The 13,226-nt window shown below is 38.4% G+C and overlaps 1 protein-coding gene across 1 annotated transcript in view; it reads left to right on the forward strand.

Annotated features, from left to right (window-relative positions):
- The first annotated feature begins 1,814 nt into the window (after positions 1-1,814).
- FMN2 (formin 2) overlaps positions 1,815-13,226 on the forward strand; it is a 239,287-nt gene continuing 227,875 nt past the window's right edge. Inside the window, exon 1 of the mRNA XM_077812174.1 lies at positions 1,815-3,381. Coding sequence (XP_077668300.1) covers positions 1,815-3,381 — 1,567 coding nt within the window. The remainder of the gene's footprint in view (positions 3,382-13,226) is intronic.

The raw sequence follows: 13,226 nt of genomic DNA on the forward strand, positions 1-13,226 counted from the left end.
TTTTTCCTAATAGCCAACCTAGACCTCCCCCACTGCAACTTGAGACCATTGCTTCTTGTTCTGTCATCTGCTACCCCGAAAACAGCCTAGCTCCATCCTTTTTGGAACCCCCCTTTGGGTAGTTGAAGGCTGCTATCAAATCCTCCCTCATTCTTCTGCAGACTTAAAAAACTCAGTTCCCACAGCCTCTCCTCATAAGTCATGTGCCCCAGCCCCCTGATCATTTTTGTTGCCCTCCGCTAGACTCTCTCCAATTTGTCCACATGCTTTCTGAAGTGAGGGACTCAAAACTGGATGCAATACACCAGATGATTAGATATTTGTGTGGCTGAGAACATCTACCTTCAAGACATAAACCAATTACTAACTGATAGGTGTTAGGAAGAAGCTTCCTCTATGAGCAGCTAATGACATTCTTGCCCACTATGGGTTTTTTTTGTCCTTTCATCTAAAGCATCAATTACTGCTGCTGTCAGAAACAGGATGCTGGATTAGAGAGTCCACGGAGGTAATCCAGCCTGGCAATTTCTGTATTCTTATGCCCCTTTGTTTCCATTTTAGTTAAATTACTTCATGGAATTTAATCCCATGATTACAAAGCAGCCCCTCCCAAAAAAACCCCTACAAACAAAACAAGCAAAATTGCACTATATTTGTTTTGAAAGTAGGATTTTTTTTTAAATGAAATGCATATACTCACTCATGTGAACCAGAAATAGAAAAATAAAATATATCTTTTATATAAAATATTGTTTGTAGTTTCAAAATAGCTAACCAGCAGCAGTGTTTAAACCAATTGTTATAAAATATTTATATATGCACAGGGGAACACTTTACCTGTATCCTTTACTTCAGAGTTGCATTTGGCTGGTGCTGTTTGATTTAATTCGTTTCATATCAAATGTTTTTATAAGAGGAAACAATGGTATTGTGCTTTTAATATTGATGAGCTTACTGTCCTGAGAATAATTGTATATGTACCTTCTCAATACAAACTGTTTGTTTTATATGGTAATTATACTAATACAATATCCCACTCAAAGTTCAATGTATATCTTTGAAAGTGTGTTCAATGGATCAGTTTGCATAAACACCATTTTTTATTTTTAGAGAGGTTTTTTTGTTTTTTGTTTTGTTTTTTAAAGAAGGAGAACTTAATTTACTGTGTCTTTATGGTACAAATGAGCTAAATGTGTAAAATACACATGGTATTGTGTAGCCTATTGAAGTAACATGTTTAAGAACTTTATAAATTATTAAACTAGCATATTTGTATTTTTGGGGCTTACTAGTTTATTCCTCTAGGTAATGACAGAGTAATTATGGTACCTCTCATTTAACTTTTCTTCTTCTTTTTTCCAGGAATTTGAACTTTGAAGTCCTGAAATTGTAGCTATTTGATAACAAACTGAGCTGTGATCTCCCCTGAGCTTACAATGCAAGCAATTCAAACAGTGGAAAAAGAAGTAACTCTTATAAAGGAAACACTTTTCACAGAATCTTTTATAAAGAAAGAGGAACGTAGCAGATCCACAGTGCAAAAGCAACTGTGTCAGGAGCAGCCATTGGAAGGAGCTGTCTGCAGCTTTCAGTGCTGTACTGAGCATGTCCCAGTAGAGCACAGTGCAAGCAGCATATTATGCAAAAAGGCAGCTCTAGCAGATGGGGGAGAGGCACAGCAAGCATTTGCGTCGCTTGCATCACCACCGCCTGAAAACAAACCTGCATTGCTAGAGAGGAGCTCGCCGACAGGCCAAGTGAATGAAATCCAGCAGCATGGCTTGATTTCTGAAGGGGTTGGATTGCTAAAAATCATGGGGAACCAAGATGGGAAGATAAAGAAAAATACAGGTGATGTATGTGAAGGAGGAGAGGATGCGTCTGGGCCGAAGGATACAGAAGGCACAAAGAAGGGAGCAGGAAGCAAAAAAGGACTGGGGAAGCATGGTAAAGGAAGTGAATCTGGCAAAAAGAAGGGTAAGTCAGACTCTCGGGCCTCAGTGTTTTCAAATCTGAGGATCAGAAAAAATCTGTCCAAGGCTAAAGATGGGACCAGTAGTTCAAGGGAGGATGTTTTAGAAAGCCAGGCCTTGCATACAGGGGAGCTGGACAGTGCTCATTCAATTATTAACAAAACTCCGGATATAAGCATTTCTGCAGATGAAGCGGGTCTCTCGGACACAGATGTTGAGCATTTTGAAATTACAAATGAAACTCGCCCAGCTGCTGCAGAGGCACAGGATGGACAAAGGACCAGCTCTGGCTCTGATACAGATATATACAGTTTCCATTCAGCCACAGAACAAGAGGATTTGCTTTCTGATATCCAGCAAGCTATTAGACTGCAGCAGCAGCAGGGGGCAATTAACATTGGAACTGAGGAGCAGGTCACCAAAACAATGGATCCACACATGGCTAATTCTCAAGCAGCCCCCTTAGATCTTGAACGGTTTCTTTCAGTGACTAGCAGTGACAAAGAGAGTAGCCCAGAAACTGAGCTGGCTGTCTCAGCAATATCTGAAATTACAGAAACCATTCCCCACAGTGAAATTGAAAGTGAACTGAAAGATACAGCAAATGTAACAGCGTATCCTGGTAACCATTTATTTGAAACACAAGAACACAAGCTATGGACTGCTGAACAGGAACATCTTGAGGCTGAAGTGAATGCTGTAGCTAGTGAACTCAAGGATTATCCACATTTAAATGCAGCAGTGGCAGAAAATGGGTCTCACATAGACAGTTCTGCATTCCATTTTCTGTTCCCAGCAGCAGATTCGAAGACTAAAATTAGTGAAGTACAAGCTGTTGATTTCCCAGGTTCTGGAAGAGATGATGATTTTTCAGATGCAGGCCATGATCATGCTGCTGAGACTCAGGAAGGCAAATGTAGTTTATCAGCCAGCCAAGAGGCACTGGAGAGTGGTTTTTCTGCTGAAATGAAAAATGGCACTTTGTCATCTGGGGAGATAGTGGAAAGTCCTCAGCTCAGTTCCCGATGCTTTAAGCCATACCTAATTAACCCATGTTACATCAAAACCACAACTAGGCAGCTGAGTTCTCCCAGTCAGTCACCTTCTCTTTCCCCATCCCAGAGCCCACTTTTTAAGAGACGACACGAGTCCTTCCACAGAAAAGAGAAGGAATCAATCAAGAAGCAAAGGTCCGTCAGTTTGGCTGGTTATTTCAGTCGATCAGCAGACTGGACAGAAGAGCTATCTGATCACAAAGGTGAAATATCTAAAAAGGTTGGCTCTGCAGACTTATTGGAGTACAGGAGGTCCAGGGAGAGACTGCAAGAAGAAAGAGAGCCTTTGACTCATTCAAGGAGGTCCTCAGGGGTCCAGGCTTCTACTGATAACTTTCCCAATGTCTTTACAGGTGAGTGGCTTTTATTAAGTTTAGTAAAGTGACTTTCTGGGTGAAAATCTTACAAGTATACATTTCAGACCTCCAAAATAGCATGTGCTAAGTTTAGATTCAAATCTTATCTGTGCAAATTAAGGCCCCAACCTTGCAAACACACATGCTTTTTATGCATGTGAGTGATGCCGCTGTGGTCAATGGGACTACGTGCAGTCATAACATTAAGCATATGCATAAGTGTTTGCAGAGTTGGGGGCTTAATTTGCTGGATCAGCATTTAATGCTTTACAGTTTCCCCACAGGTAAGGCTATTAAATATATTGAGAATTTGTAGTTGAAAACTGTTCTAAAATGTTCTGTCACAGGTAAGTTGGCTCTCTGGGTGTATAGAACATTCAGAAAAGAAACTTTCGTGTGTGTTATGTGTCTATTGTATTGCAGTGGTGCCTACAGGACCCAGTTGTGATTGGAACTCAGTTGTGCTGGGCACTGCACAGATATGGAGTAAACTGTGGGAGATGAACATTGAGTCTCACAATATAGATTGATTGATCAGCATCTACTTATTCCAAGTTTTAAACCCCTCCAAAATAGTGGATCTGTTGGACCTACTTGATGTTAGACACATTTACATATCTAACAGTAGCACTATTCGTTCCTCTTACAAGAAGAGGCATGTGGTACAAGAAGAGGCATGTGGAATCAGGAGTTCAAGCACAGAAGGGCCACACTGCAGAAAACAGGCTTTAAAAGCTTGTGATGGAAAACTTGGTGGTTTTCGCCTGTTTGCCATGCAGGCTACATTGTGTAACTCATTCAGGTGTAACATATTTAGGAAAGCATTCACTGATCTTGCCTGTTAGGCATCTTATAGCATTATGTCAGAAAGCTTAGAAATGCCTATTTTAAAATAGCACGCAGTTTGATTGGAATGTTCTGTATTTACTGCCCCTTATTTTCCTCTTTGTTTTTGGAGATATTGTGTGTGTGGTTTTTTGGTCTTTGTTTAAGTTGAGCCTTCAACAAATAGAGCAGGCCTGTGTCACATCTGTCACATATGTTCCCTAATTTTCAATACATCTCTGATGTTTTGGAAAACTATGTAAGTTATAAGATACTGCACTGCTACAAAGTTTACACAAATATTCCTTTGTTCGATTGGCTTAATCTTACACACAAGCTAACACCAGGATAGATTTGGAAGGAGATGGAAGTCATACTGAATACATAATTTTAACTTACCCATCTTTCAATGCTGTTTGAAAAAATGCTGTGAGTACTATTTTTAGCACCTTTATAAAGTGTGACAGGTTTCAGAGTAACAGCCATGTTAGTCTGTATTCTCAAAAAGAAAAGGCATCCGATGAAGTGAGCTGTACCTCATGAAAGCTTATGCTCAGATAAATTGGTTAGTCTCTAAGGTGCCACAAGTACTCCTTTTCTTTATAAAGTGGTGGGTCTAATTTTGCTTTCTCAAGAAACATTGTCATGATTTAAAAAAATCATATATAGGGCAATCATTTTTACTATCCACAATTCTGTTTCTTTAATAAAAAGGTAACTAAAATATCTCCTTGTTTATAGCCAAGATTTTAACCTTATTTTTAATCATGTATTACCATTTGTGCTCCTCCTTTACCCTTCCTACTTCACTCAGTTTGCACAGTGCAATGTGACAGTTTAACTTTTTGTTTCTAGTCCTTTTCACTAGCTGTTCTTGTAGAACAGCACAGTACTCCTGGATTTGTGTTGTTCAGATTGAAATATTACATATTAGTCATGATTTTTATAATTCAATGAGTACATTTGTACATTTTTTTTTTTTAAAGGAGTAGACTTGAGCAAAAATCCTCCATCTAAACTTTGGAGTCAGAACCCACATCTTGATCTGAATTCCACGTTCCATCTGCATTAGATTGAATCTGTGCCCATTTTCAAATCGCTCCCCATCTTCACCACAAACTTTGGATCTAATTTTAAAACTCCCCACATCAGAATTTTGCATTTGGCATCATCTCTATTTTATACTGGAGTTAGTAAATCCTTTTCTAACAAATAATAAATAAATATTTGCTGAAAGCAGTGTCTTAATAAAGCTTTATAATTTAAAAAAATCCCACAAACTTGTTCACTCATTTTCTCTCTCTTTCCCCTTTATGGTTGTGCTTTTAGAATAGATTTTAGTTATGATAAAAACTGAAGTATTCTGGTTTATTTTAAGATCCTCTTTTCCATGGATAGCTTCTCATTTCTTACAAATATATTTTTTCTCATCCTGTAAGCACTTCTTGGTTTTCATTCCCTATATCTCCAACAATCTAAAGAGTGTAATTGTGAAAGGAGTAGTGTCCAATGCAGCAGTAGCTCTGTCTGTCATAGAAATTACTGTGACCCTCATTTGCATGCATATGCCAGCTGTCTGTGCAAGCAGAGGGTGATTATGCCTTTCATGTTATGCAGGATGGTTACGTTTAAAATGAAAGAACTAGAACTATAATTTATGCATAAAAGAACAGGCTATTGTCCTTTTTTATTGCCTGCAAATTGACAGAACAGTGTAAATAATAACAACTGGTGTGAAAGAAAATGGGAAATAAAGGTAACATTAACTTTCCCAGAAACTGTCCCTATTCTCTCATATAGTATCAGAAAAGCTTCCCTTGCTTTCTACTAAAAAATATTCCCACTGAGCATCCTTCACAGCAACATTTATAGAAATAAAATATGGTATCTTCCTGACTCTTGAACAGTATGCTTTTTCTGAAAAAAATGTATTATTATTTCCAGCAAATTTAAGTGTGGTTGAGGGATTGGGATTACTAAATAGATTTTAAGCAAGCAATCTTTATGGTTTCTTATGTCTCTTTGAAATCTAAGTATCTTGTCTAGAGCACTACATCTTGCTATGCAGTGCTTGCAGTCAGTACATAATATCTGCATTCTATATAGAATCAAGTCAAGTATTCCACATCAGTTCTGTTACTGATTTTAATGAAAGCAGGTTGTGAGCACATGACTGGCCTAGTTTACAGTGTATTGTATTTAGGCTCTGTGCCCTGTGATTATTATAATGATCCACGTGTTCTGTTTTAAGGCTGTTCTAACACATGACATAAATAGTACTGAGCAGTTGAAATTGTAATGCTAATATATTTCATATTCTGTTGCGATTTTTTTTTCTCCAAATTTTTGATAGAATTGATTTAAGGAATTTTTCTTAGTATCGTTTAAAAATAAATAGCTAGTGGTCAGGTGTCAAGCTGTTTTAGGAAAATATATGCAATATAGAAAAGGAGTACTTGTGGCACCTTAGAGACTAACCAATTCATTTGAGCATAAGCTTTCGTGAGCTACAGCTCACTTCATCGGATGCATACCGTGGAAAATACAGAAGATGTTTTTATACACACAGACCATGAAAAAATGGGTGTTTATCACTACAAAAGGTTTTCTCTCCCCAACCCCACTCTCCTGCTGGTAATAGCACCAGTGGGGTGGGAGGAGAGAAAACCTTTTGTAGTGATAAACACCCATTTTTTCATGGTCTGTGTGTATAAAAACATCTTCTGTATTTTCCACGGTATGCATCCTATGAAGTGAGCTGTAGCTCACAAAAGCTTATGCTCAAATGAATTGGTTAGTCTCTAAGGTGCCACAAGTACTCCTTTTCTTTTTGCGAATACAGACTAACACGGCTGTTACTCTGAAGCCTGTCAATATGCAATATAGGTTGCCAAGAAAGCAAGTTTGCATATTTTTATCATTTAAATCCTGATAAACCATAATACCAGACTAAGCATGCTGTGGGGCAAGTTTATAGTTCATTCTGAAATTAAGACAGTGGATCCATTTTTTAAACCGATAGCTGTTTTGAAATTGCAGCAACAGTAATTACAAGAGTCTAGATTTCAACATGATGTGCATTGGGAGCATTATTTTTCACTTATGGTCCCAACAGGACTAGAGCAGGACATGAATGGAAAAAATCAAATCCTGCAGTTTCTGGGTATGTTTTTGAATTGTTTTCCTGACATTAAATAGAGATTTTGTGGTAGAAAAGTGGAATTGCTGGTCCCCAACATCAGAATAATGGACATAGAGCTAATAATTTTGATGAAGGCCTTTTTTTATTAACTGAATATATCATAGTATTAACCATAGCAACTTTGATAGGATTTTTAGTAGAAAGCTTTAACAGCTCTTTTCCTGTCTTTAGGGATTCACTCAGTCATTTCAAATGGTAACGTATTAATTTTGTTTAAAAAAAACAAAAAAAACCACCCAGCTTTTGGCCTGACTGCAAGGTACTTGTTAAATTTGCTTGAATCTGTTTGAATTAGACACATGCATTTTTAAATGTTTGTTTTTTGTCTGTCTGTCTGTCTCTCTCTCTCTCTCTCAGAATAATTAACAATAATTAAAACCCCTGAAGGCAATCACTTTTGTGGGCTTAAAGTCTGATTCGCTTTTACACTAAGGCTCCTTTACAGCACTCTGACAGTAAATGTAATGTCACTTATGCACATTTTAAGGCCTCTCTATGCTGCCAGACACTTGTAAAGGGACCTTAGTGTAACTGAGAATTTGGACCGGAGTCCCTTGATTCTTTGAAATGTTTATAAAGTTTGGTCGCTTCAGAAGGCTATTGAGTGTGCTCAGAGAATTTTGTTGTAGTTTTGCTAGGTATTTTCTATTTCATATGACATCCTCAATGTGGATTTAAAAATATCATCCATCAGGAAGAAATGTGTTTATAACACTAATGATATTTTGTGCTCTAAAAGCTATTGGTAAATTGTAAGTGGTGTTTGTCAACAGTAACATAAAATATGTCCTTTATCAAGAAAAAAATAAATGCAAAACCAATCAACGAGAGCTAAACTATCATATGTGTTTGAAAATGGACAACGATGAGGCTTGTGAAATAAATACTAATGCAGCACTCGTGTTGCCCTGACATTTTTGTTTCAAAACTGCCTGTTTGGGGGATTCTGGGATGTAAAGACCTATTACAACTTAGTTCTAGGTTTCCTGATCACTATTTTTCTGAATCTTCATTAGGACTGTAAGATTGAAATGGCTCTGCAGCTATATTTCTTACATGACTCTCTTTTGAGGAGCTAGACCTGAAACACAGCCTTGCTCCTGGGCAAGCTAGAAATTGTTTGGGTTGAGTGGTGAGCTGTTTATTGGGAGGATAAAAAAAAAGTGGTGGTGGGGAAATGAGATCAGAGTTACAATAGGGTGTGTTAAAACCAGACCATTCTGCTTGGATCTATGTATGTATGAGACAACACCACTCTTATACCCTTGGTGTATAGTAAGTGGCTAGAACTAGTCATTAAAGAAGATCACATGCTTGACTGCTTTAGTTCTTGTTTAAAGAGAGAAATTGAATATTCAAATGTGAATAATTACATGAAATGACATTGACTGGATCTAATCTTGTTTTACTTTTTAATTAAATATGGATACAAAAATTTGACTATTTTATTTAGGGATTTTTTTTTTTTTAGAGATTTGTTGTTAATCTTCCTAGGGCTTTTTTGTGGGTAGGGTAAAGCCTACTTTCTGAAGTAAAGCACTCATGCACACACAAACTCTCCTTTGTTTTATCAATATTGGTGTGTATCTGGCATTGGAAAGGGCTTCTGAGAATATTTCACACTGCCTGTATGTTGTGGGCCAGATTCCGATCTTAACTGCAATGGTGTAAACCTGCCTAAAATATTAAATTGTACAGTGCTGTAGTTCTGCTCACAGTTTTGGCTCTGTGTTCTGCTGTTCAGCCCCCACCACGCTAACTTGAGCTCTGCCACCTCAAAAATAGGGCTGGTGCTGACGGGGGCAATAAATGTGCATAGGTATTTCTCAGCGTGATTACCCAGGTTTTTGTTTTTAGCTGGCAAATTTGGGCATCTAACTCCCTGACATTTGGGTGGATTTTTTTATTATTATTATTATTAGAAACTTATCCAAGATAACTCCTTACTTTTTTTGGCTTTTACTTCATTAACAAATACTTAGGTCACAGGTCCCGTTGAAACAGCTAGCAAGTCTGCAGCCACAAGGGATGTTGGCAGGGGGAGTGTGAATGAGATGTGCTTGCCATCAGGTCTAATTATGATTAAAGCATTGCTGAGGGCAATGCTGAGAGTTTTAAGGGTGTTGGGGAACCAATTGTATTAGTGGTTCACTGTAACTGAGAGAACTCTGGAGCACTACTTGGGGGCATACCTCCCCCCCCCCCACTTGCCCTCATTTAAAAAACAATGTTCACAGGGCCCTGGAAACAAAAGATTCGATAAACTGTCTCACTTACCATTGGAGCGACATGGGACTGTTACAGCATCAGGCATCTATTCAAAATTAAGTAAGGGCAGATACTCCTGGACTGGAGTTGAAATAGTTGCTTAGCTCTCTTTTTGGAATGTATTGTGTGAGGTTTCGGCCTCAGATCTTTGTACACCTGTTTTCAGCTCCAACACACCCCTTTTTTGTTTTGCTACACATAGTGCATCGTGTAGGGAATGAATCATCCTACGTAATACTGTACGGCATGTGGGGTATCCATTATTCCACTGAGATACAAGTAGGGAGCAAGTGGACTGCACTTAGGGATACTTAAGGATTGGCTTTGCATGTTCTAGTGTGAAAAGATTGGGCCCTCAGAGGGAACTGAAATGACTAGGGAGCAAGTGGACTGCACTTAGGGATACTTAAGGATTGGCTTTGCATGTTCTAGTGTGAAAAGATTGGGCCCTCAGAGGGAACTGAAATGACTATTTCCCTTTTCTTCTTTGTGTGTGCAAATTTAAAAAAAAATGAAATTCCAAATAATTAAACCAAACCTCACTGTTGCCTTTAAGGTGTACACGCGCACACAGATCCTAAACCCCGTGCACACAGCAAAACACTGAGCGCACAAAAATTTGCACAGAAGAAATTTTTTTGCACACGGCCTATCAAAAATTAGAGGGAACACTGCAGAACATGTAGGCTTACAAAAATATTCTACTGATTCAGCTAAGCGCCCATTTTTCTGCCAAGACCTGAGTTCAGGCTGTTGGGTTTCTGAATCCATCCTGCAACTCACAATGACTTTGAGCTGAAGTGCTGTCAAGGTTCCTTCCCCACTCTGAACTCTAGGGTACAGGTGTGGGGACCTGCATGGAAGACCCCCTAAGCTTATTCTTACCAACTTAGGTTAAAAACTTCCTCAAGGTACAAACTTTGCCTTGGCCTTGAACAGTATGCCCCCACCACCACCAAGCGTTTTAAATAAAGAACAGGAAAAGAGCCCACTTGGAGACATCTTCCTCCAAAATACCGCTACCACCACCAAACTAATACTGGTTACTGGGGAAGAACTGTTTGGACGAGTCTTTCCCCCCAAAATACTTCCCCAAAACCTTGCACCCCACTTCTTGGACAAGGTTTGGTAAAAAGCCTCACCAATTTGCCTAGGTGACTACAGACCCAGACCCTTGGATCTTAAGAACAATGAACAATCCTCCCAACACTTGCACCCCCCCCCCTTTCCTGGGAAATGTTGGATAAAAAGCCTCACCAATTTGCATAGGTGACCACAGACCCAAACCCTTGGATCTGAGAACAATGAAAAAGCATTCAGTTTTCTTACAAGAAGACTTTTAATAAAAATAGAAGTAAATAGAAATAAAGAAATCCCCCCTGTAAAATCAGGATGGTAGATATCTTACAGGGTAATTAGACTCAAAACATAGAGAACCCCTCTAGGCAAAACCTTAAGTTACAAAAAAGATACACAGACAGAAATAGTTATTCTATTCAGCACAGTTCTTTTCTCAGCCATTTAAAGAAATCATAATCTAACACGTACCTAGCTAGATTACTTACTAAAAGTTCTAAGACTCCATTCCTGGTCTATCCCCGACAAAGACAGAATATAGACAGACACACAGACCCTCTGTTTCTCTCCCTCCTCCCAGCTTTTGAAAGTATCTTGTCTCCTCATTGGTCATTTTGGTCAGGTGCCAGCGAGGTTCCCTTTAGCTTCTTAACCCTTTACAGGTGAGAGGAGTTTTCCCCTGGCCAGGAGGGATATCAAAGGGGTTTACCCTTCCCTTTATATTTATGACACCCCTCATTTGTCATTTTGGGTCAGGTGCCAGCAAGGTTACCTTAGCTTCTTAACCCTTTACAGGTGAAAGGGTTTTGCCTCTGGCCAGGAGGGATTTTATAGTTCTGTATACAGAAAGGTGGTTTCCCTTCCCTTTATATTTATGACAAGAGCCTTTGCTCAGATTGATGTATTTTATCTTCTTATTTCTGTAGTAGTCCCATAAGTACCCAGTTAGTTTTGGGCCCCAGTTTTGCTCGGTCTTGTACAATAATTCAAGGAGATACAATCCCTTCTCAAAAAAAAAAAATTGATTTTTATTACCCTAGCCTGTCAAGTGCTAGTTTTAACAGGAGTTGGACCTAGTGATTTTATCCTGATTCCTTTAGTGAACCAATCATTAAGTTAACATTTCAGTAAGGCAACATTTTTCTTTATCTACAAAAGTCATATGGCTATATTTGTGAGCACAAAATTACATAAGAAAATGTGATATGTTGTAATAGATTTTTCTCAACTAACGAACTGTTCAATCTTAATAGCCCATGTTTTTGTAAGCACAGCATTTAGCAACTCTCTCATCTCTTCACCTTCCATTTATATTGAGAGTTATTGTTCTGAAAGAGACATGAATAAATCTTTATAGTCAGTTTGTCATTTGTGATGAATGTCCTCCATTTTGGGGTAGAAGCAAAGCACAGAAATTAACAATAAAATATTTGCAAGCCAGCTATTGAGATGTATATCCTAGTGTTATGAGGCTGTCTTCTTGCATCTCAGAACCTTCTTCAAGCAAGTTGTTTCTTTCCACCCTGAACAATTTCTGTGCTGTTGCCTGATCCCAGAAGATACAGCTTTTGCTGTCGTAAAGCACTCCCTAGCTTGGCAGTGAAAATAAGGAGGCCTCAATCCCCAGGTTTGAAGTAATTTTCCTGAACCGCCAGCTCTGTGCATCTGGTCTGGACGAAGTATAGCATTCTGTAGGAATTAATTATAGGAGGAAGCTTTGATTCTGTGGCATATTTGATGCTGAAGTCTGGATATGTTAACTGCCTCTCAGCTTGTCCCCAAAAGAAGCATAATGGATAGAATGCATTTGCAAGGGAAGAGTTAGGTGAAAGTGCAGTAGAGAGAGAGTTAACACATCCCCTCCTAAACTTTCACTCATAAGAAAAGAGATCGGTGCAAAAGATAACTCAGTGCCACAGTAAAATGGATATTTGAATACATTCCTATATGTTAGTAACCATCTAGGAAAATCGTATTTCTCACTAATTCACATTAAAAATAAGGAATCAACTTATTAATAGTCTTCTCTGGCATACAACTAGCATCTTCATAACAGATGATTTGCTAGTCTTATGTCATTCTGCAAAAAGTTTAAAAAAAGAAAAAAAAAAGGATAATATGCCTAGAGATACTTGAAGGAAATACTTGGTTATGTCAGTGTACAAACTTTAAGGCCCCAATTCAGCAAGTTAGGCATGTGGCTTTTAAGTAATATAGAAGTAATATAGGAGGTCACTAATTTGTGTTACAGTTATTGGGGTGGAAGGAGTCAGGGTTTTGTGTGAATAAATGGTCAAATAAAGGGTGGACAAAGCAACACAGCTGAAAGTCGTGAAAATCATGTTTCCCTCCTGAATGCAACAGTAACTTTGGTAACTGAAAGCTTGTTGCTATGTGCTATAAGGGCCATATTCTCCCTTCACTGTTTGTATAAATACCTATTGGCTATGTTAAAAAATGTGTTGTTGAT

The sequence above is a fragment of the Eretmochelys imbricata genome, chromosome 3 (genome assembly GCF_965152235.1).
Source record: "Eretmochelys imbricata isolate rEreImb1 chromosome 3, rEreImb1.hap1, whole genome shotgun sequence".
NCBI classification, from domain to species: Eukaryota; Metazoa; Chordata; order Testudines; family Cheloniidae; genus Eretmochelys; species Eretmochelys imbricata.